Here is a 23,492-nt window from a genome sequence, read left to right on the forward strand (position 1 = left end):
CATAGTGCTAGAGCAGGCCCACTGACTCAATGGAGATTTGGTGAGTCAACATCTCTATGGGTTCCATTGATTCAAAGGTGTCTATTCTAACGACGACTTCCTATGCTGAAGTAAATCACAGTTAGTAGTAGGCATCTTTCAGTCTCGAGAGACTATGGTAACGTGCTCTGAACAGAGGTCCTGGAACAGCGTCTAGTGTGGCTGAGAAGGCTAATTTGAGAGTGACAATCCTTTCCACACTGAAGGCACATACAATCTGTCCCCTGTCCAGCTCCGTGATTTTGCTGCTTTCAGGACTGCCTCTTTGTTTCGGCTTGCTGAACAAGTGCCTCTTCAAATTGGGAGAGGCCGTACTGCACCGCCTGTCTCCATGCTGAACACTCAGATCTCAGGGTTTCCCATCTGTTGAGGTCCATTCCTACGGCCTTCAGATCCCGCCTGCAGATATCCTTGTATCGCAGCTGTGGTCTTCCTCTGGGGCGCTTTCTCTGCACTAATTCTCCATACAGGAGATCTTTTGGAATCTGACCATCAGCCATTTTCACAACATGCCCAAGCCAATGTAGATGTCGCTATTTCAGTAATGTATGCATGCTAAAAATTCCAGCTCATTCTAGGACTACTCTATTTGGAACCCTGTCCTGACAGGTGATACCAAAAATGCGTCAGAGACAACGCATATAGGTAGCACATGTTCAAATTTGTTTCCCTCTACAGAACTTACAAAGGAACTGACTCACCAAATTTCCAATGATTCAATGAGCTGACTCTAGTGCAATTTCCAATGATTCAATGAGCTGACTCTAGTGCAATTTACTAAGCTAAACAAGAGGATTTCCCCATTGTTTCTGATTTTCACATACTAGCCAAAATCCGATATGAAGAGACACTTGTATGTTGGCCAAAGCTGATTATTTTATCCAGTTAACACTGGCAAAAATTAATTAATCAAAAGTTTTCTATCTCCATTTTCAGTTTGAAGCTTCCTATGGCTCACTTTTGCCCTGGGAAAGTCTTTGGGTGACTCAGGATCTGGGGCAGGAGAATCTTTAAGCAGTCCAAGTCCCAGTAGTAATGATCTGGTGGCAACTTTTGATGATTAAAGGCATCCCCTCAATCCTGAGGATTCCAAAGGTATCCCCAAGATGAAACACAGCCTTAGGGAATTTCAGAACATAAAACAGAGTGACAGGAAGGTTTTAAATTTTTTTACTTTAAATTTTCATTTACAATGAATAAACTGAAACTCAATAAAAAAGACAGATGTTCTTGGTCGGTTGAAAGGCAGATCAAAGAACAGGGATGCAGCATTTGCTGGATGGGGTTATACTCCCTCTGAAAACACAGGTGTCTAGCTTGAGGGTCCTCCAAGATTTGTCTCTGAGAAATCTGGATGCCCAGAATTTGGTGGTGGCCAGGAATGCCTTTGCACAATTAAAACTAGTGTGCCAGCTGTGTCTGTTCCTGGAAAGGTCCGAGTGACACATGACTTAGTTACATCCCAGCTAGATTACTGTAGTACACTCTACGTGGGGCTGCCTCTGGAAAATGCCCAGAAATATCACTAGGGTCCAAAACTTGGCAGCCAGTTTGGTAACTGGGGCTGGTCACAGGGACGTCTACCTTTGTGAAGCAGCTCAGGTGTTAATATGATCAGGAGAGGCCTTTCTCTCAGTCTCACCATCTTCAAAGGTGTGTTTGGTGAGGGCACGGGAGAGGGCATTCTTTGTTGCTCCTCCCAGACTTTAGAACTCCTTCACACAGAGCGCCAGGTTGGCCCCATCGTATTGGGGGCTTTTTAAGGAGAAAGACAGGATAAAATATTTTCAATATATAAGTAAAATAACTAGACTCAAATTACTGAGACTAGTTTCAGATTGTTACTTGAGCTGATGGAAGATGGATCCATGGGGAGGCAATTTCCCCTCTCCCTTGCAGCCCCTCCCCCTTCAAAGGTCTGGGAAAGCAGAGTTATGTGTGGTAGGTAGAGAGGTAGGAGCGGGAAAAGGCAAAAGTGTTGCTGCAATCACTGCATGGACCTCTTCCTAGATCAGCTGATAACACAAGTAGATCTTGGTCAGAACTGTGAGATATGTTACCTTTCAAAACTGATTCAGTTGTGTCAGCATGGTGCATCACAACTCACACATTTCCTATGTACTTCATGATGTACCCCTCTTGGCCTTTTCTGAACTTCAGGATGCAATGTTATACAAACAGATCCCATGAGGTTCAGTGGGAAAGGATATATACACATAAGAAGAAACAGAAAAATCAGCAGTTTCTATACCTGTGATTTCAGTTTTCTTAGGCTTCATCAGTTGCCCCATCATGGAGAGGATATCCTGCCCACCCTACAAAAAATGAACTTGTAAATTAATATATTCTTTTACTGATACGGAAATACAGCTTATGGAGAAAGAGCCACAAACAGTATAATTTTGCAAAACCGTTCATTTCAGGAATTCAAAAATATAGCTTTCTGATAATGATGATTATTCCATAATTATTATTCACATTCACTAATCTACAACTCTCGCATTCTAAGGGTAATTCAGAAATGTCTAGACATATATTATCTATTAAGTCTATTCATTTACATGCACTTCAGGATTGGATGATGACAGGTGTCTGCTCAGGACAAGATCTAAAAAAAAAAAAAAATTGAAGTATTTTGAATGCTAAGCCTCTCAGTCTAAGGATATGTCATTGGAGACCATGGCCGAGCTCATCCACACTTTTGTAATCCTGATCACCATGTATGTGTGTGAAAACTGGACAACAAAGAAAGCTGATGGGAAAAAATAATTCATTTGAAATATGGTACTGGAAGACATCTTTGAGGATATCCTGGACTGCCAGAAAGATGAACAAGTAGGTCTTAGAGCAAATCAAGCTTGAAGTGTCTCTGGAGGCAAAAATGAAGAAAACTCTGAAGTTGAGTTACCCCACAGGAACAGGGCAATATCACCTGCTCTCAAAAATGGAAGAAATACACTGCTTTTATTTTTTAACACAAAGTATTTCACCAGCAGAATTCCGTACCTGGGGCCTAGCATTAGCAACATCCAAGTCGTGCAATGTAACATCCTGGATGATTTCTTTCTTCTTGTGCACATCACCTTTGGGCAAGGGAACATACTCTTCAGCTTCAAGGTCAAATTCTGTTGCATACGTATCACACCGGCCTTGCCTCTGTGAAGACAAGTTTAATAGTCACATGCACGATGCTTATATTTAATCTTACCACTAATACAGTACTCACAATGACATATAACTGATAATCAAATGCCCTGTTTTACACCTCTGGGCCCAAAAGGCTCTGGTTGACAGTTCTGGAAGTGCCATGCTTGTCCTTGGAAACTGAATGGCTGAAATTCTACTGAAAACACCCAGAGTTTTCTTCATTGTTCTAAATGCATAAAGTTCTTGCTAAAGGACAAATCCAGCACATGAGCTCTCCCAGACTCTTTTAAGACATGGATGATTTGTTGTTTGATACAAAATACTATGTTTAGCAATTTAACACCAAGAATCTCTCTATGCCAGCGATGGTGAATCTACGGCACACATGGCATATAAGTCACCATTGAGAAATACTTACCTGTCCTCTGATCCAGATTTTGGCACGCCTCTCTTGCTGATGCAGTGGTCCATGCTGGCCGCCACTGCCACAAAGACACACACACCCCTGCCTGGACACCAGGCATGAAAACACCCAGCTCCTGCCGCCTGTACCTTTAAGGACTGCAGCCAGAGACACAGCAGGGAGTGTCCAGGGCAGGAGCTGGAGGTTGTGCGGCCGGAGGAGTGGGACTCTTCAGGATGGCTGTAGTGGCAGCGACTCAGGTTTTGCGTGGGTTTGCGGGAGGAAACAAAAGCGCACAGCGAAGGTACAGCCAGCATGCACTGGGGCATAGAGCTGTGGGTAAGCGAATGTGGACACCTTTTCCTGGGACTCGGTACATAGGGTTCCTTGGATTTCTCGCCCACACTTTCCTCCCCCCTTCTTGGCCCTCCCCATCCCAGCCTTTGACCACATTTCTTCCACATCCAGCCACTTTGCCTTCATCCCACCACCCACGGTGAGGCATCTTCTTCAGTAATGCCCAGACTTGGCTGTGGTGCAAGCGTCCGGGTCCTCCAGCCTCTTCCCGGGGCACAAATAGGTCTTCCTATTTGGTTGGTTTTGTGTTGCACTTTGGGCACTCAGGATCAAAAACGTTCATCATCACTGCTCTATACCATCTTCTAATTCAGATATAAGGAACAAAAAACAAACTAAAACAAACAAACAAAAAGCCAAAGCATGCTGCTTCTATACTGCCCTACAGCACTTAAAGCACTCTCTGGCCAACTCCCAAGCCAACTACACCAGAGTACAGGTTGCTGTCCTCTGAAGATGCCAGCCACAGAGACTGGTGAAACGTCAGGAAGAACAACCTTCAGAACATGGCCAAAGAGCCCGAAAAACACAGAACAACCACTCTCTGGGTGTTTTACAATTTAATTATATAAGCTACACATTCACCCCCTCCCCCGTGAGCTGGGTACTAATTTTACAAACCTGGGAAGGACAGAAAGCTGAGTCAACGTTGAGCCAATTATCTGAGATTGAACCCCATAAGCACATATTTGGCTGCAGTACAACAGTTTAACCACTGCGCCACGAGGCTCCTACAAGGAACATGTTAACTAACATAGCTTTATTTTCTGGATTCATACATCTTATGGCAAAAGCACTAGAGAGATATAAGCTAAAGGTTCGATGCCTTTTTTTGTTTGTCTGCAACTATAGTTGTGGATATTTCCTTCTCACCTATATAACTAGCATTCCACAACCAAATGATTTTGTTTATGTATCAAGTCATCATTCCTCTTTGGTGGTGTCTTCATTTCATGCAAACAAAAGAAAAAAAATTCCCAGGTTCTTCTAGATTTCCTAGAAAATTAAGCTTGGGAAAACACACAGCTTTGATGAAAGCAGGCTAGAAGCCTTGTTGAAGTACAGTGGCTGAAATCTTGTTGCTTAGCACAGTAAGTTGCAACGAGTGTAGGTCCAACAAATCAAAGGATCTTCTGGAGAAATTCACTCGCCAAATCCACACTCATTCAATGGGCCTCCTTATTCGCAACTCGCTACTCTAAGCAAGAGGACTGCAGCCACTATGTGAAAGGATGCACTTTTTTGTTGTTTTACCTTGACAGCCCCACTGTTTGCTTCGATGTAAATCACATCACCAACTTCTACTCTTTCCTTTTGCAGACTTTCAAATATACTAGGATCCAACTGCAAGTAGAGATGACAGAAAAAAACATCAGTCTTATTAAGACACAAGTTACTGAAATAGAAGTATCTGCTGAGAGCTGTTACAAACCAAGAGGAAACATTAAAAGAAAACCCAAATTTTTAGTATCAGAAAACAGGAAACTGTTGTTTACACCTCATTCTATAGGGCTAAATTTAGAAATGCCAGTCATAACAAATTCACATATTACTAAGAAATGATTTAATGTACCGTACGTAGTACCCATTTTTTTCTCATCATGTATGAGTTCCATGTTGTATTTCAAATTGCTAATTTTCAAATATAATACATTTGTCTTATAAATATTACTGCCTTGTGCCAAACAGAAACTATCTGAATAAGTGTAAAAAACGAAACACATTCTTACTATTTTCCTGAGATCTACACCTTAAGCAAGCAGTATGCCTGAAACAGCAGGAAGGCTGCTTAAGGCATACTGAAGACTACGTTTGTGTTACATGTTGGTAGAAAGGAAAGGAGCAGGATGCACCTCCTCAACTGACTCATGTCACTCAGACTTTTCTATGATTACCTGGTATGATTACCAAGAAGCTCTGAATCAGAGCCTGTCAGCATGTTTAAGCAACATGTTCACAGACCTACCATGACTAGGAGCTCTGTAAGCATGTTCAGCTGAGAGGTTAGAGACTTCTCTTCAGATATTTTTGCTAACCAAATGAAGGCATACAGTGGGGTCTCGACTTACGAACTTAATCCATATTGGCTCCCCAGCCCTCCTCCCGAGCACACGTTGGCTTTTTTGGCCGGCTGACCGGCCGGCGCTTGGCCAGGAGGGTGGGGGAAGGCTCCCCCACCCTCCTCCTGAGCGCACGCCAGCTTTTCTCCAGGAAGTGCTTCTTCGGGAGCAGCCGAAACGTCCGCCTTTAGGAACAGCTGAGGGGCGGGCATTTGGGCTTCTCCCTGAGAAGCGCTTCTCCGGAGCAGCCGAAACGCCAGCCTTTAGGAACAGCTGAGGGGCGGGCGTTTGGGCTGCTCCTGGAGAAGTGCTTCGCCACGAGCAGCCCAAATGCCCGCCGGTCAGCTGTTCCTAAAGGCGAGCCTTTGGGCTGCTCCCGGGGAAGTGCTTCCCCGCGAGCAGCGCAAAGCCCGTTTTTTGGAACAGCTGACCGGCGGGGGCTTCGCGATGATCGTAGGGGAGCGCTCTCCCACAATCACTGCAAAGTGAATTTTCCCCATAGGGGCCATCGCAAAGCGATCGCTCTTGCAATGGCAAAAAGTCCATCACAAAGTGATTTCATTGCTAAACGGAGCAATCGTTATGCGACACCACTGTATTTGAGATTTTGTGTCCATGAGGTGCTAAAGGATGACTGAGGGGAGTATAGGTGTCCTACAGTACAAATAAAATTCTGTAGGACTCCTAAGGATGGGCAAGCATCAGTTATCTTATCTGACACTAGGACTGGATTACTGCAACACATTTTGTGTGAGGTCGTGTTCAAATAGATTTATGAAACTGAGAGTACTGGTGCATGCTTGCCTGTGGGACATCATCACACCTGCCCTACAGTGGTTGCAATGGCTACCAATTTGGTTCTAGACAAAATTAAAAATGCAAGGTTTTTTTATCCCTGGAACCCTCCTCAAGTCAAGCCAACTGAGAAGTGGGTGGAAGTCAACCTTTACATTTTTTGAGGTTCTGGAGACAAAACCAGGCATTGGGGTGGAGTGGGGGCTTTTTACAATGCTCTATAAATGAGCTACTATTCCAGGAGCCTTCCTTTTTCTCCTCTATGGGCTGTCATTTTGCCATCCTTGATGTGGGACAATGTAAGATGTTATGTAAGGTAAATCATACTTAAGATAATGCCTATAATAATCTGTTTTCAGATCACTTTGACTTAAAAGAGAAAAATGTGCTATTAGGGCAAGACCTATGTGAGAAATAATTATGCCTACCTTCAGCTGTTTGGTTCCTTTTGCAGTTTTGAGGCCAATGATGACATGACTAATGGTTTTGCCATATCCTCCCATCGGGTTCTCAGTCTCACATGGAGTTAATTCTGTGACTTCACCTTCATAAACTTCTTTGGTTTCTTTAATTCTCAACCCTGTAAAATAATGATTATAAAAGCTATACAAACAGATTGCCATTTACACTGGCCACCTCCGATACTCTCAAGAAAAAATTTATATATTTAGTAAAATTGGGGGGGGGGGGGAAGGACCAAGAAGTACCCCTTATAGAAAGACTTTGGTATGACTACAGAAAAAGCCCATCACATCTGTCTATCTGTTAATCTATCTATGGACATTTATTTAAACAATTTAAAAAGTATCAAACAGATCCAACTGCAAACTTGAGCAGAAAAAGTAAACATTAAACATTATGTACAGTGCAAAATCATGGGATGTCTACTCAAAATGAAAATCCTACTGAAGTCAATGGGACTTACTTCCAGGTAAATGTACAAAAGACAATTGCCTTGTTATGACAAAATATTTCCTATCAGTAAGCAAAGCACCCCTTTTACCTCCCAAACATCAAAAGTAGTGCAAAGTTTTTGCTTTGGACTGGCTGGCATGCTGAACAGCAGCACTTCTCTTAGGGGGCAGAAACACACACATGACAAAACTGCACTCAAGACCCAGTTGTTACTTCAAATGGTTCTCTGATGTACTCACAATCCATCTGAACCCATGCCGGGGCCAGTAGTGAGTGTCCCAAAGCAATTTTGTACTTTGAAACACTCTTCAAAACTACTGCTGTTGCTTTACATCTCAAAATACCATTTGAGACATTTTAAATTCAAAAGGGAATACAGTGGTGCCTCGCATAGCGAGGTTAATCCATTCCGGATTAACCTTCGCTATGCTGAAGCATCGTTAAACGGTACAGAAAAGCCAAATACTCACCGTTCAACGAAGCTTCGTAATGGCCGGCAGCCATTTTCGCGCCCTCGCCTCGCTTAACGAGGGCGCGAAAACACTGCGCGCGGCCATTTTAGGCCATTTCCCGGCTTCCGGCGGCCATTTTGGCCGCCGAACAGCTGATCGGCGGGGGTCGTTTTGCGAAGATCGGTAAGCGAAACGCTTACCGGTCTTCGCAAAGCGAATTTTTCCCTATGGGAACAACGTTGTGCGATCGCATTAGCGATCCGAAAAAACGGATCGCTATGCGATTTAATCGTTATACGGTGCGCTCGTTAAGCGAGGCACCACTGTATCTGGATGACTGGGACAAGAATGAGAACATATTTGTAAGCAGAGTGAGCAACTACTAGTTCCGAAAAATCTTTGGACTGTCATTAAAAACAGAAAATAATATTTCTCAAATAATGTTGTAATAATAATTGTTAAGCTAAGTCAGACATGAAATTCAACAGATTCGTATAGAAGAATTCCTGTCTTTCACTAATGTTGGATACTTGTTTAGAAACATCTTTGTGCTGATATCCAGGGAATGTGAGCACCAACAATGTTAAATTACTGCCGTCTCTAGGACTGACAAACATGGATGACACAGGTTTCAACTGCTGGTTCAAGTTTCCAAATCTGACAGAGAACTGCACCACATGAAGGAAATACTACAGACTGCTCTCTCGCCATCTCTGAACTCTCCCTGTCTCAACCCTGCCAATTTAATTGTAACCTGAAGACCACAGATGATTGAGAACCTCTTTCTTACAGAAATCAATGGGGCACTTTTTTTTCATTCGGAAGGACTGATGGAAATGTTTCTTCACCTTAATGCCAATGAATACTTAAATAAAGTCTGTGGTAAATCATGATACAAAGCCCAGGGGAATTAACAGATGTCGGGCCCAATAATAAAAACAATCAAGCTATCTTTAAGCAATCCAAACGTCTGCAAAGATAGTTTTATCAGCTGTCAGCAAACAGTAACATAGGAAGACTTTATAGGTATAATGTTTTGTTAGCAAGTTCAACTGTTCATCTTGACAAACTGAAACATAAAACAACTCAGCTGATTAATCCACAAGCACTAAAGAGAAAATTAACTTAATTGAGAAGCTACTCATCTTGTTAGTAACAAGAGCCTTCCTCTAATTTGTCTAGCAACACAGTGTGAGACTGCAAAAAAGCTGAGCAGAATTCCCATACTTCTTTTGACTGGTGAGGTTTAGCTAAACTGACACATTGAAGAAAGCATCCATAGGGCTTGCAAAGACACCTGAACAACCCTAACAAAGAAGTAAACCCAATATTAGTCCTACCTGGACTAGATGCACTGAAATGAACAGAGCTTGTTTAATCTAAGTTTATTTCAGTCCCAGTGAATGGCTGATTCCAAAAGCTCTCCTGTATGGAGAATTGGTAGAGGAAAATCACCCCAGAGGGAGACCATAGCTGCGATACAAGAATATCTGCAAGCAGGATCTGAAGGCCTTAGGAATGGACCTCAACAGATGAACCCTGACATCTGAGCGTTCAGCCTGGAGGCAGGCGGTGCATCATGGCCTCTCCCAATTTGAAGAGACGCTTGTCCAGCAGGCCAAGGCAAAGAGGCAGTGCTGAAACCAGCAAAATCAGGGAGCTGGACAGATTGTATTTGCCTTCAGTGTGGAAGGGAATTAGCCTTCTCAAATTAGCCTTTTCGGCCACACTAGATGCTATTCCAAGACCTCTATTCAGAGCACGTTACCATAGTCTCTCAAGACTGAAGGATGCCTACATCGATTCCACTTACAGACTTATGTTGGATTTAGCCCTAAATGTTGAAAACTGAAGCAAGAGATGGACGTCTACCATAATAAAACTACATAAATATTGTGTGATATTCTGAACAGTAATATACAGACGTGATGGTACATGGACCCCTTTTAAATATATTTTGTTGTCACAGACCACCAAGATTTAACTCCAGATTTCAAATGCTGAAGTTCATAAAATATTTATTTTAAGTTTCTCATGAAGTGTCTCATCATTCCTTGCTATAATGATGACACTTTTAAAAGATGACTGGAAGAAGCTTAATTTTGTGTTCATTAGGATGCATCCTCATCAACATCATCAGTTATTTTATGTTTCAAATTCAGCTAACAATTCATTCCGAGGCTCAGCCAAATGCATTGTTATGGAATCCATTGTGATAATATAGAAAAGTCACTTTACCAGACAATAACCAAATGGTTTTATTAGCAAAAATCAAAGAAGAAACACAATCATGAAGTCCATCTGAACACTCACACTGACATTGACTCCTAGTCTCTCTTCCTGCAGATTCTGACTGTCTCCACAGTAGTAAGAAATGTCACATGCTGTCGCTCAGCCACTCAGCATCATTCACTTGCATGGTCTCACCATGTGGAGAAATATTTATCTGCTGTCAAACAGTTTTTTTTTCATTACTGATTTTTTACTTTTGTTTTGAATAGAGGAGGTAGGTTAAAAAAGCTAGGGTTTACACAAACAAGCAAGGGAAATTAAGATTTTTTTTTCTTTCCTTCTTTCTATTTTAACTGCAAAAGATCATAACATTTCTTCAAGCCTTTGTGGAGCCCCTGTGAGGATACTGCAAGCTCCTGGGGGGTCCACAGATCACAGGTTAAGAACCTCCAGCATACACTATTCAGATGAAAAAACAAACAAACATCAACTACTCATTCTTCCATTTTGAGATACTTACCAATGGCTCTTCTGAAATTTTCCATCAACACTTCAGTTTTCTTTATTTCAGTAGAGTACACCTCACTTCCAACCATTGGACAGAAGGGAACCTTACTACCCAACTCCTGAGCAATAGCTAGAGCCAAAGCTGTCTATTTTTAAAAAAGAGGAAGAAAACTAAGTTATTATACATGTAACCCTCAAATTTCCTAAATAAATAAATAAAATTTAAAATAAAAATGAACAGGGAATTGATGGATCACCATCAACATATTAAAGTTTTGTTTGTATCCACAGTTTCTGTAACTGAAACTGTGCTCCAGAGTTGCTCTCACTAGAAGACATGTGATTCTTGCCATTTTCTCTTTCCATTCTAGAAAATGTTGTTCTGGAGGTTCTTGGACCATTCAAAACACTGTAGCAGGAGGGGCTGGAGGGAACATGGAAAAATCACTCTCAGCTCCTCTAGCTTTCCCTTTAGAAGTCTCCACTGGATCCCAGTCTGTCTATGAACAGAATGATACTTTGCATTTGAGGAAAGAACATTTTTGGGCAAACCAAATAATTCTGGCCTCAACGGGGAAGAAATGCTATAATTCAAGAGTCAGAAAAGCCTCAATCCTAGTTGATATTAATCTGTCATCTGAAGAAGATGGTATCCTGAACAGGATGTTACCAGCCAATTGCAAAGCCTTTGGAGAGAACTAAGTCCAGGTGTTGCAAACTTTTAATAGAGTTTTTAATGGTAAGCATAAATACTATTTCTATCATTGTTCTAACATACTTCATAAATATATAAGTAGCAGTTACTTCTACAAGCAAAGACCCTGGTGGTGGGCTTTGACTTCAGTCATATAAACTCCCAAAGTGAGAGGGCCAATTGTTCTGCAGTGTTCTGATCCTCCTCTCATCTTATTACTACAAGGCAGTAAAATGGACCCCAAGGAGGGTTGCCTCTATGAATACCAGAGGTAACACGTCAAAGATATGAGGTCAGAATTTCACCTCACAGAAAATCTGACTGACAGATGAATGTTAGAGATGTGGATATTCATATACCTCCCCCCAGGTGGAGGGGGGTATACGAATATCCACATCTCTAATATTCATCTCTAACATTCAGCAGCAGCAGCTGCTGCAGGCTCCGCACTCTCTTCCTATCACTCTGGAGCTCGCGGTGGATTAGCCACTCCTGGCAGGAGGCGGGACAATGAGTTTCCCCGCCAGATCGAAGAGCGGCTCGCAGACCGGGTGATAGGAAGGGAGTGCAGAGCCCATGGCAGCAGTGGAACAGTGAGTGGACGGTCTGGCCCCAGGGGGCCGGACTCTCATTATCTCCAGCTGTGGGGGTTTATTCGTATACAAATACCTCCCATCTCTAATGCACATGTTTACAGTCTTCTTCACTACGTATATTTCTTGTTGGCATGCTGGCTTATTGACATCACATCCCTTACCAGATATCACCCCTGTACCTGTTGACAATTCCCAATAAAACTGATAATGATAATTCAAATAATAACTCCCCAAAAATTATTATTATTATGTAAAAACTGTATGACTATTTCACATACATTTCACTGTTGTTGTTTTCAACTGTCACTTAGTAGGCCAAAAACCTGCAGTGTCCTTCTTCTAAATGCTGGGGAGGCCGGCTATTGCTGATGCCAACAATTTACAGTACCACAAATCACAGTGAGCTAATATCACCTCAAAATATTTAATGTTATTTCATCAAAAACTTTGTCATTGTAATCAGGGCTTATAATTCTGTTTTTTTTTTTTTTTTAAAACATTTTTGACACAAACAGCACAAATACCTTGCCAGTTCCAGGTGGTCCTGCTAATAGCACAGCTCTGCCAGCCATTTTCTTGCTTTTGATCAACTCCACGATAATACCACAGGCCTATAAAATTAAAACAGTTGTTGGATTCAGCATATGTTTTCTGATCCAGCAGGAGATCTTTGCCAGCACAAATGGGATGGGGCAATGTTCACTAACTCCCCTCCCTCTCCACAGCCCTCTAGAAACCCCGTAAAATCTGCTCCTAAAAGCTGGGGAATTCCCTCATAAGGGGAGGTGGAGCAGTGGGTGAAGAAAAAGGAAAATGACAAAGGTAACATTCTCCTTCTCATAGGAAAAGTGTTCTGCCCATCACTTTGTACATTTGTTAACACAAGTAGCATAAAACCTAGAGTGAATCCATAAATATTATTTTAGTAATTCCTGTGCGAGGTTAGCGACAGGAGATTTCATATTAAATAAAACAGCTTGCACTTAAATACAAGAGCAATGCATGCCTCTTGGCTTGCATAAATTCATTAAATACCTCATGCAAGCACAGTTTTGAAAGGTGAAAGAAAGGCATCACTCTTCTGCATACAAGTCTCATGACAATGTGAGGAGAGGAGAGGAAAACATCCAACATTATCATTTCATGTGTTCTATTATTCTGGACACTACCCAAGAAACAATATAGAATGGTCAAACTATACCTTTTGTTCTGATAGCATCTAGTTCACTGGTTCTTAACCTTGGGTTACTCAGGAGTTTTGGACTGCAATTCCCAGAAGCCTTCACCTCCAACTGTGCTGGCTGGGGTTTCTGGGAGTTGCAGTTCAAAAACATCCGAGTAACAAAGGTTAAGAACCACTGATCTAGTTCATCTCTCATCATACAAAAAAAGGTAGCGGTACCTGTTTTCTATTGCTTAATGTCGTAGTACTTAGGAAACAAATTGGAGACCATAGCTACACTGGTGTTTCTTTGAACAGTGAATGGTGATGAATGTGTAATAGCCTAAAATTCAATGCACACACTTTCCCAGTGATACAACATCCAATTGGAGAAGAATTAACTGCTCAGTCTGTTGGCTAGGGAGGTCCTGCCAACAACACAACTGTGAAAATAGGCCAATAATTTAAGTTCAGAATGAGATTTAGGTGAAAGATTTAGTAGAGTTTCCAAGCAATTCACCAGGGACGACCACTGACTTTCTTTATGTAAATGTTTAAGAAAGAATAAGGTAAGCAAGAAATACAGAGTGGCATTGTATACTGAGCAACAGAATGAAATTCTTGAGACCTAAGTTCAAATCTTAGCCCAGTCATGGAAACCCTTGGGGGATGACCCTGGTAAAACCATTCTTTAAATATCCCATTAACTTTGAAAGCCCAATTAGGGTCACTATAATGCGACTTGATGGCATATGCAGTATAGCAAGCATACTGAATGTCATTGATGTAAGATGTCCAGCATCAGAGAAGATGGTCGAACAAACCTTCCGAAATCCTCTTGACGAGGCCCTAAAAACCAAAGTCTGGAGAGTGACCAAAGCTCCTCCACATCCCCAAGGGTCATACCAGCTGGTGGATTCTGAGAGTTAAAAGGTCCAAAAAATAATTTCCCCAAGCTCTGTGTAGGATTATGGGCAACCTATAATTCCAGTCAGAGGCTGCCTCACAGCTCGTTTCAGGGTCTGGCACAGAGAAAGAAGATACGCAGCCTCTGGCCCCGTTATAGATAGATAGATAGATAGATAGATAGATAGATAGATAGATAGATAGATAGATAGATAGATAGATAGATAGATAGATAGATAGATAGATAGATAGATTAGACAGATAGATCAGATATATATATATATATATAGATATCTATAGATATCTATATCTATATCTAGATAGATAGATAGATTAGATAGATAGATAGATGAGAGAGAGAGAGGGGGGCGGCGGACGACGACCTAGTGGTCAGAGCCGCCCTTACCTCCCGCGCGTTCTCCTGGCCCACCAGCCCGGCTGCTGCTGGCTTGGCCGCCCCGCTCTCGTCCAGCCCGAGACCCTTGACATGGCTGTGGGCGGCGATGCGTTGGGTCTTCGAGGTGCTTTTGACCTCCTCGATCTTCATCCCGTCGGCGGGTCGTCAGAGGCGGCAGGAAAAACCCCGCTCCGGCTCGGCTCTCTTCACGCCGGCACGCGCACCTTAACGTGGAGGCGGACCCCGCTCGTTTCCAAGGTTCCTGGCGCTCCACGGGCGCTCCTCCCGCCTCCGCCAAGGCATTGGTTACCTTGAGAGGAGCGTGGCTTGCTGTTGGATACATCTGCTGTCACTTAATATAGCGTCATACGGGGCAGCGGCGGCGGAGGGGGGGCAATTTAGTGTTGTGCTCCCTAGAAAACCCTCCGGGCTCACTGCGAACTGCACAATGAGAGTACCGCACGAATGGGAGTGACGCTAGGAAAAGGACCGAGCTTTTAAGCATTGATAACAAAACTTTTAGCAGTTACAGTGTTATGTGCCGATAAGTCGGATCAGATTTATGGTTACCCTAACAAGGAGTGTAGAATATTTAGTAAGTCCTTTTACCGGTGTCATCTCCCACAATGAGTTTCTATGACCATGCAAGGATTTGAACAGACGTCTTTGGAGCTCTAGGTTAACACTCTGTCCGCGGGATCTCCTGCAGTTTTATTAATTATAGTCATATGGCCTCAATAGGACGCCCCTTTCCTGTATGTGGAATGGAGAGCAGTTAGAAGTGGGTTACCATTCCCTTCTGGGGTCATTCTGGGACTGCGCAGCTTGACCAGAACCATGCACCGTGGAGATTTGAATTCCCAACCTCTGGTTCCACACCCAGGGGCCAACTTACTGCGCTATACAGCCAGTAGTATTGGGAGTATTCGTATGGCAGAATAATGTTGTAAGAGTAAACATAGCTGTAGGAGGATTCTATATTCTATATTATTAATTTTTAATGTTCTTTATATTTAAAAATATTTTTGTAAGTGGCTCTTTTTCTTTACATGCAGTCTGTGTCATTTACAGATCCATTGTCCTGTAAACTTCCCTGTACCATGTAAATCCTCTGTCCTTAGTTTTGAAATTACAAAAGCATGAGCTACTAAAAAAAGTCTGTTACATCTTTCAGTTGAATAGCTGATTAAGCACAGAGCCAAAAACCATTTCCCCACACATAGTGTTCAATGTTTAGAGGTGTCCACAGCAATTTCAGCCTTTAAATACTGGCAAAAAAATCTGAAGTTCAAATGCCTCACAGGTGACATTTTCATTGCTTAAAATTGCAATTATTTATTTACACAGATTTTTACTGTCCAATAATTCATTTGTGTCTATTTTGACCTCTGGCAGAATATTTATTACTTTTAAACAGTCTTGGAGCTAGCTTTCTAGGATGGGCTGAAAATATAACAGAGCTTTGCATGGCTTCTTAAAGTTTCAGTGAGACTCAGGACCTGTCCAAATTGGTGATTTTGGTTGTGGGGTAGATCAGGCTACAAAGGGTCTATGGAGGTTGATGGGAGGAACAATGTGTCATATGCTGTGCTTCTCCTGTCCAAATGGCAAATAACCCCTTGTGGCCTGATCAGCTGTCAATTACATTTTTCATCTGATCATCTGTGGAAGAGCAGGGAAAGTGAACTCTCCCCCATCACTCTCCTCTCCCTCTGTCAGTGCTGTTCCGTTTTCTCCCTTTGCTGTTCTTTGCTTCTCTTCGCCTGTTCTCCCCCTACTTTCTCTCTCCTCTGTTGATCCAAACCATGCCTTCAGCAATCCATTTACTATATTTATATGCCAGTTATATACCCTCTCACTCTTACTGAAAGAATTTTAGGAAGATTACAAAGTGATTATTTTTCCAAATTTACTAGGGAATAAGAGGGGGTGGGCAACTATGACTCAGAAATGTTTTTAGACTGCAGTTTCCATAGTAATTCCCCTTTGACTATGCTGATAGGCTGAAAATAAAACTTATGGAGGGTCAAAGTTGCCCACTCCTTCCCTAAGAATGCAATTAGACATATTTCTTAGATGAAGGAATGAGCTGTGTGATATATGTAACCAGGCAGCAATTTTGTTCCTAAATAGTGTTGAAACTTATGTTAAACCAAAAATTTGGATGTCAGTACAAACATAATAGGAATTGGTCAGAGCACGAACAAAATAGTTAAACAATTTTTGACACTTTGCATAATTTGCATGAACGTGAGATTTTCATCCTCCTTTCTAAAGAAGTCTGATTCTCTAAATAATTTAGAGAATCAGACTTGAGACTTGCTGAATAAACAGACTTGATGTAGGACTCTAGTCCAAGTTGACAAGAGCAGTATCTGAACAACTCTTCTTGTGAGCTTGAATGTAAAACTGGTGCCATGTATGAGCTGAATGAACCCTTCCTCTCACACTCTCAAGTGTGGTTATGGACAAAGATAGAGCCACTATAAATCTAAATGGAAGTGAATGTGCAGAGTAGCAGCCTTTTGCTACATTACTTTTCATAGGCTTTTTCTTATCCTCAGCAAATTTGCTTTGTCCAAGTGTGACAAGGAGGAGTCTGTTTTCCCCATATTGTTTCTATTTTGCTTTCAAGAACATTGTTTCAGACCACACAAGAGTTACTGTTCACTTACCAGGTAAAGTTGACTTATAGGAAATCTTGAAACCTGAACAAGAAGAACCACCATTTAAGGGATGTAATATAACTAACATCTGATATAAATCCGCATGTGTAGTTTCAATAGAAAAATACTAAAGTTCAGCCTGAAACTCCTATTGCTTTTGATTGGGCATACCATATAATGTGGAAGAAACAGAGAGAAATTATTTTAATATTATTTATTAATGTATTTTTAAAAGCCATTCATAAACCATTAGTCTCTGTTATCAACACTAATTTTTAAGAGAATGTGAAGACTTTGTTTCCTTTCAGTTTGAAAGAAATCTAATATACAGTATAACTAGATATTCTACTAAGCAGGAAAATAATACTGGTAAGAAAATTTGACCTGTTGGTCTTTGAGTTTGATCAGCTTATTTCCTTGACATCTCTTCTGGAATTCTCAGTTTATAACAACACACACACGCATGCACGCGCGCATGCCTCCCTCCCTCTCTCTCTCTCTCTCTCTCTCTCTCTCTCTCTCTCTCTCTCTCTCTCTCTCTCTCTCTCTGTGTGTGTGTGTGTGTGTGTGTGTGTGTGTGTGTGTGTGTGTGTGTGTGTGTGTGTGTGTGTGTGTGTGTGACTGAACCAGCTAGGCTACTCTTCAGTGCAGACGTCATGTGATACCCAAGCAGGGAGCTGGAGACTTCAGAGCGGTTTTTCCTAGACTAAACGTTTGAGGTTACAGGACATAGCCTAATTTCACATAAGCTTCCAAATTTCAGTGGGACATGCTGAACCCTGAAATTGTCAAATAGTATATTATTTTTGGAGAGAGAAGAGTATGTAAGTGTGTGAATGACCTTCACATTTTAACCCATCCCTAAGGTCTGACTTCCTGCCCTTGCTCCCATGAGTTTTTGAAAACTCTTGCAATTAATAGCAACATTTTGTGAAGAGGCAGCTCGATGTGTAGAAAAGGAAATTGGAGAGATGGGTGTTACATTTAATTAGCAAAGCGAGGAAAATGTTTTTGTGCCCTCTTCTGTTTCTTTATTTATGATTTGTAAGGGCTGTATTTTTATAACCTTTGCAATACTAAATCTTGCCACCCCCCTTCTACATCATTGCTGGAGGTCTCCTTCAGAGGGTCCTGGAAAGTCAGTTGGAACATTCTCAGTCATAAAAAAGGAAAGGAAAGGAAAAAAGATTTTATGTATAGATTTTTTAAAAAATTTCTAGTTTAATAACAATAAAAATGCCACACAAGATGTACACTATCAGCTTTTCTTAATTTGTATTCATTTTGCTTCCTTAGGGTCTTGTGCTATGCTTATTATAAAAATGTAATTCAATTTTCTCAAGTCAGTAAAATTGTCTTTGTATGTAACAGGTCATTACAGTGTAGATCCACATGTGCATTGGTTCTAAATACTGTAGTGTTTCTTGGACATGTGTTCACATATATACACCTAAGGAAAGCTGTTGAAATGACAAGGAAGAAATACAGAGATCTGTTGTTTTGTAAAATCTCCTGTGGATCGTTGTTTTAGTGATTATTTGCATCAGCAGATGTAAATAATGATGGTGAATTGATGCAAATCTGTCAGAGTTTGAAATTGGGGTTCTGGCTCCCTCGTTTTTCTTAAGACCGGCTTTTTCCAGCCCTAGGAATTATTAACTCACAGCTGAGAATTTTATAGCTTTTTATTTGTCCTTGTCCTTTTTTTGTACCTGGAAGAGTCTGTACCTGATTAGCTGAGAGGTGTTCTGCGTTTTAGAAAGGACAAAACGTAGGGGCTTATAACCGCGTTTCACAACGTGATTATCGGGAAGCTGTCCTGTAGGCGCCGCGGATGCTTTACTAAAGCCAAACCGTTTAAATTGCAGGTCTCCCCCGAGCGGCGTCCAGCGATTTTGGCGGAACGGCCCGAACGGAGCCTGTGTTGCCTTGGGGGTGGTGATAGGAGCCGGACCGGCTTGTGAAAGAAGCGAACGGTATCAGGCGCCTCCATGGCCGGTGCCGCTGAGGTCCCGCTGGCCCCAAAGTCCGGCGTCCCACGCCGACTGAATGTGAACGTGGGCGTCCTGGGCCACATCGACAGCGGGAAGACGGCCTTAGCTCGGGCCCTGAGCACCATCGGGTCCACCGCTGCCTTCGACCGGGCTCCGCAGAGCCGTGCTCGGGGCATCACCCTGGACTTGGGCTTCTCCTGCTTGTGTACCGAGTTGCCCCCACATCTGGGGCCCGAGCCTGGCCAGCTCCAGTTGACCTTGGTGGACTGCCCGGGACACGCCTCCCTGATCCGCACCATTATTGGAGGTAAGAAGGAAAGTCAGGCAAAAGTCACACTTCCAAGCGGATGCACTTTGCAGTCAGGGTGGGCATGCGGTTGTTACTTCCGAATTATGGCCACGGTTTTCCAGGGATGTTAAATGTTAAGGGAGAGGTTTACTGTGGCTCCCCACACCTTCACGGTGAGTTGTCCTGCCTGAGCTGGATTTAAACCTAGGTCTCCTGAGCTCTGATCTGACACTCTGCATTACACCATACAGTGCTGGTTCCCAGGTCATCCTATATCTTGAGGGCCTGTACAGGGTCTGTTCTGGGGGGGGGGGGGGAGGGAGACTTGGCAACAAGCCTCTTGGGCTTCCCTGCCACTCAGTTCTCCCTTTCAGGGTTGAAGGAAGACTCCTGGGCAGGGGGAACGGCTTGTGCCCTCTATTGCTTGTCAGGATCATCATTATTACCAGTATCTGCCTTTCTGTATCTTTCTGCCTTTCAGTATCTGCCTTTCTGTTAATTTTGCCTAAAACAGTTCACAGCATGTTAAATAAAAAGGTATAACAATTCAGAAACAATAAAAACAATTATATGTTACAATTACACTGACCAATAAAATTTATAATAAAGAATACAATATTGAATATAATGCAGATAAGCTAATACAGTATAACCCAGCAATTTAAATCTAGATCCAGCCATCCTTGCTAACGCTTCCCTCCTGGACAGAGCAAGCAGAAGCAGACGGCAGTTCCTTGCAGAAACAACTGTCACCTTAGCTTGACTGCAAAATGGGTGGGTGGGGTTTAGGGATTGAGAAGGTAGTGGCCTCCTGCATGCTCTTTTTCCCTGGTTAGTGGGGGACGAGGCAATTCTGTTCACCATGTTTTGCAGAGATAAACTGTGAGCAAGCCATGGGATGGGATGTATAATCCTGTACATGCTGGTAAATCTTCTCTCTCTCAGTCACCAATACTCATCTTTTGGGCAGCAACGAAGTGCTGCTCAGTAAATCCAGCAAATTTTCCTTATGCTTTTTGTGGGATGAGAGGGGGTAAGCAGATAGACAAAGGTAGTGGCTCCTTTCTCAGCACCCACTGTCTCTTCCATTGTTTGTTGAGAAAGAGCAGATACATTTGAAAATAAAACAGCCAACATGACAGTGCCATTGTACAAAACTCTGGTAAGGCCGCATCTGGAGTATTGCATACGGTTCTGGTCACCACACCTCAAAAAAGACATCGTGGAACTGGAAAAGGTATGGAAGAGAGCGGCTAAAATGATGACTGGGCTGGGACACCTCCCTTATGAGGAAAGGCTACAGCATTTGGGGCTCCTTAATCTAGAGAAAAGGCACCTGGGGGGGCATGATTGAGATGTATCAGATTATCGAGGGGATGGATGAAGTGGATAGAGGGAAGCTCTTTTCCCTGTCATGCAATACCAGAACTAGGGGACATCCACTCAGATGGAGTGTTGGGAGAGTGAGAACAAACAAAAACTGTTTCTTTACCCTGCGTGTTGTTAGTCTGTGGAACTCCTTGCCACAAGATGTGGTGATGCTATATGGCCTAGATGCCTTTAAAAGGGGATTGGACAGATTCCTGGAGGAAAAGTCCATTGCAGGTTCCAAGCCATGATGGGGATGTATAATCTCTAGGTTTAGAAGGAAAGTACCTCCAAATGCCAGATGCAGAGGAGGGGCATTGGGAGAGAAGTGTCTACAGTGATGCCCCGCCATGATGACAATAATCCGTCCTATGAAAATCGCTGTTTAGCGAAATCATCGTCGTGCGAAAACCCTTTCCCCATTGGAATGCATTGAAACCCGGTTTAATGCCTTCCAATGGGGAAAATACCTCATTGTCCAGTGAAGATCACCTGTAGGTAAGCCATTTTGTGAGCGCCAATCAGCTGTTAAAATGGCTGCCCTGCGAAGCATGGGTCTGGAAAACACAGGGCAGCCATTTTGCGGAGCCGAAAAAATCGTCATCTTGTGAACAAATGGTTCGCGAAGCACAGACCTAATCAACATCCAGCGAAAATCTCTCATAGGAATGACTGTTTTCTGAATCACTATAGCGATGGCAAAAAGTCATCGTTATGCGGATTCATCATTTAGTGGGGTCGTCGTTTTGCGAGGTACCACTGTAGTTGTCTTGTTTGCTCCCAGAGGCATCTGGTGGGACCACTGTGAGATACAGGAAGCTGGACTAGATGGGCCCTTGGCCTGATCCAGCAGGGCTCTTCTTATGTTCTCGTGAGATAACAGAGAGGGAAACTAAGGGCTGCTTCCTTTGTATCATTTGGTTGCCTTTCTCTCTTGTGCAGTGTAGTGTTGGGGTTTGTCTCACCTTTTTGTTTGCTGTTGCTTTGCCTTGAAGAAAATGAGTGGGCAGAGGGGGTGACTGACTTTTCCGTAATGCTCGCTATGCTATGAAAAAGAAAGGCAGAAGCAGTGTAAAGGGATTGCTTCATCTGTGTTGCTTGCCTGAAGTTTGCCTCTAGGTGGCGCAGCAGACCTAATCCCTGCCTCTAAGGGAAAACACACTGGTAAAGGATCACAGGCAGTGGTGGGGTTTTCAGCCCTGTGCCTGCTTTTGCAGTGGAACAAGTGGCAGCTGCCTTGAACCACCTGCCTTCTATGTTAGACTGGAAGAGGACAGGAAGAGGAAAGATGCAGAGAGATTAGATTAGGCATCCTTCAGTCTCGAAAGACTATGGTAACGTACTCTGTATGGAGGACTTGGATCAGCGTCTAGTGTGGCTGAGAAGACCAATTTGAGAATGACAATCCCTTCCACACTGAAGACAAATACAGTCTGTCCCCTGTCCAGCTCCCTGATTTTGCCGCTTTCGGGACTGCCTTTTTGCCTCGACCTGCTGGGCAAGGGTCTCTTCAAATTTGGAGAGGCCGTGATGCACCGCCTGCCTCCAGGCTGAATACTCAAATGTCAGGGTTTCCCATCTGTTGAGGTCCATTCCTAAGGCCTTCAGATCCCGCTTGCAGATATCCTTGTATCGTAGCTGTGGTCTCCCTCTGGGGTGATTTCCTTGCACTAATTCTCCATACAGGAGATCTTTTGGAATCCGATCATCAGCCACTTTCACGACCTGCCCATGCCAACTGTCGCTGTTTCAGTAATCCAATAATTCATTAATTTGCATGTATCCATGGAAATATTCCAGTTCGTTCTAGGACTACTCTATCTGGAACTTTGTCCTGCCAGGTGATACAAAAAATGCGTCAGAGACATCGCATATGGAGGGTGTTCAGCTTCCTCTCCTGCCATGCACAAAGGGTCCAGGAACACTGATGAAGCTACACACATTCAAGAGGGCTTAGGCATACACTCCTCATTGTGTATGGTGGCTATTGTGTTTCAGCAGTAGGCCAGTATGCTGGTCATCCTTCACAACAGGGGTCCCTGATAACAACAACAACAACAACTTGTGAAAGGAGAAACCTTCTATAGTGCTAACTGTAGTGATGCCTCATTGATATAAATCACTCTCTGTCCCTTGGGAAAGACCACCTCCAGAGAGGTGGCTGTGTTAGACTGCAACCCTATGGCCACTTAATTTTGAGTAAAGCCCACTGAAGACTTTCTTTTAAGTAAATATGTACAATATTGGGCTTTACTGTCACAGGCTTAATATGTCACAGCAACACAAAACAAAAATATATTATGATTGAGATCTTATTTGTGAGATGTCGTATTTGGATCCCAACAAAGATACAATTTTAATTGTATAATTTGGGAAACTTTTTTGTTTCAGTTTCTTTAACACTTCTGAAGACATTAGAAAGGTAATCTTACTGTCCTATAGTATAAATTGTGTTTAGCTTGTCCATAGAAGTCCTCTATTGTTTGTGTTCAGGTAAGTTAGAGACTATTAGT

At 42.7% G+C, this 23,492-nt stretch overlaps 2 protein-coding genes across 6 annotated transcripts in view; one reads left to right on the forward strand and one right to left on the reverse strand.

Annotated features, from left to right (window-relative positions):
- RUVBL1 (RuvB like AAA ATPase 1) overlaps positions 1-14,939 on the reverse strand; it is a 31,624-nt gene extending 16,685 nt beyond the window's left edge. The window contains exons 1-7 of the mRNA XM_020811517.3: positions 14,672-14,939; positions 12,722-12,808; positions 10,921-11,053; positions 7,230-7,381; positions 5,201-5,290; positions 3,046-3,195; positions 2,291-2,354 (exon numbers count right to left, since the gene is read on the reverse strand). Of these exons, the coding sequence (XP_020667176.1) occupies positions 2,291-2,354; positions 3,046-3,195; positions 5,201-5,290; positions 7,230-7,381; positions 10,921-11,053; positions 12,722-12,808; positions 14,672-14,812 (817 nt within the window). The 5' untranslated portion in view covers positions 14,813-14,939. The remainder of the gene's footprint in view (positions 1-2,290; positions 2,355-3,045; positions 3,196-5,200; positions 5,291-7,229; positions 7,382-10,920; positions 11,054-12,721; positions 12,809-14,671) is intronic.
- Positions 14,940-19,176: 4,237 nt separating this feature from the next.
- The window catches only part of EEFSEC (eukaryotic elongation factor, selenocysteine-tRNA specific), a 223,519-nt gene continuing 219,203 nt past the window's right edge, over positions 19,177-23,492 (forward strand). The window contains exon 1 of one of the 5 annotated variants that reach the window (XM_072989540.2): positions 19,177-19,629. In XM_072989540.2, the coding sequence (XP_072845641.2) occupies positions 19,320-19,629 (310 nt within the window). In that variant the 5' untranslated portion in view covers positions 19,177-19,319. The remainder of the gene's footprint in view (positions 19,630-23,492) is intronic. The other 4 variants (XM_072989537.2, XM_072989539.2, XM_020811518.3 and 1 more) reach the window with 4 other exon arrangements.

The sequence above is a fragment of the Pogona vitticeps genome, chromosome 2 (genome assembly GCF_051106095.1).
Source record: "Pogona vitticeps strain Pit_001003342236 chromosome 2, PviZW2.1, whole genome shotgun sequence".
Lineage (NCBI taxonomy): Eukaryota > Metazoa > Chordata > Lepidosauria > Squamata > Agamidae > Pogona > Pogona vitticeps.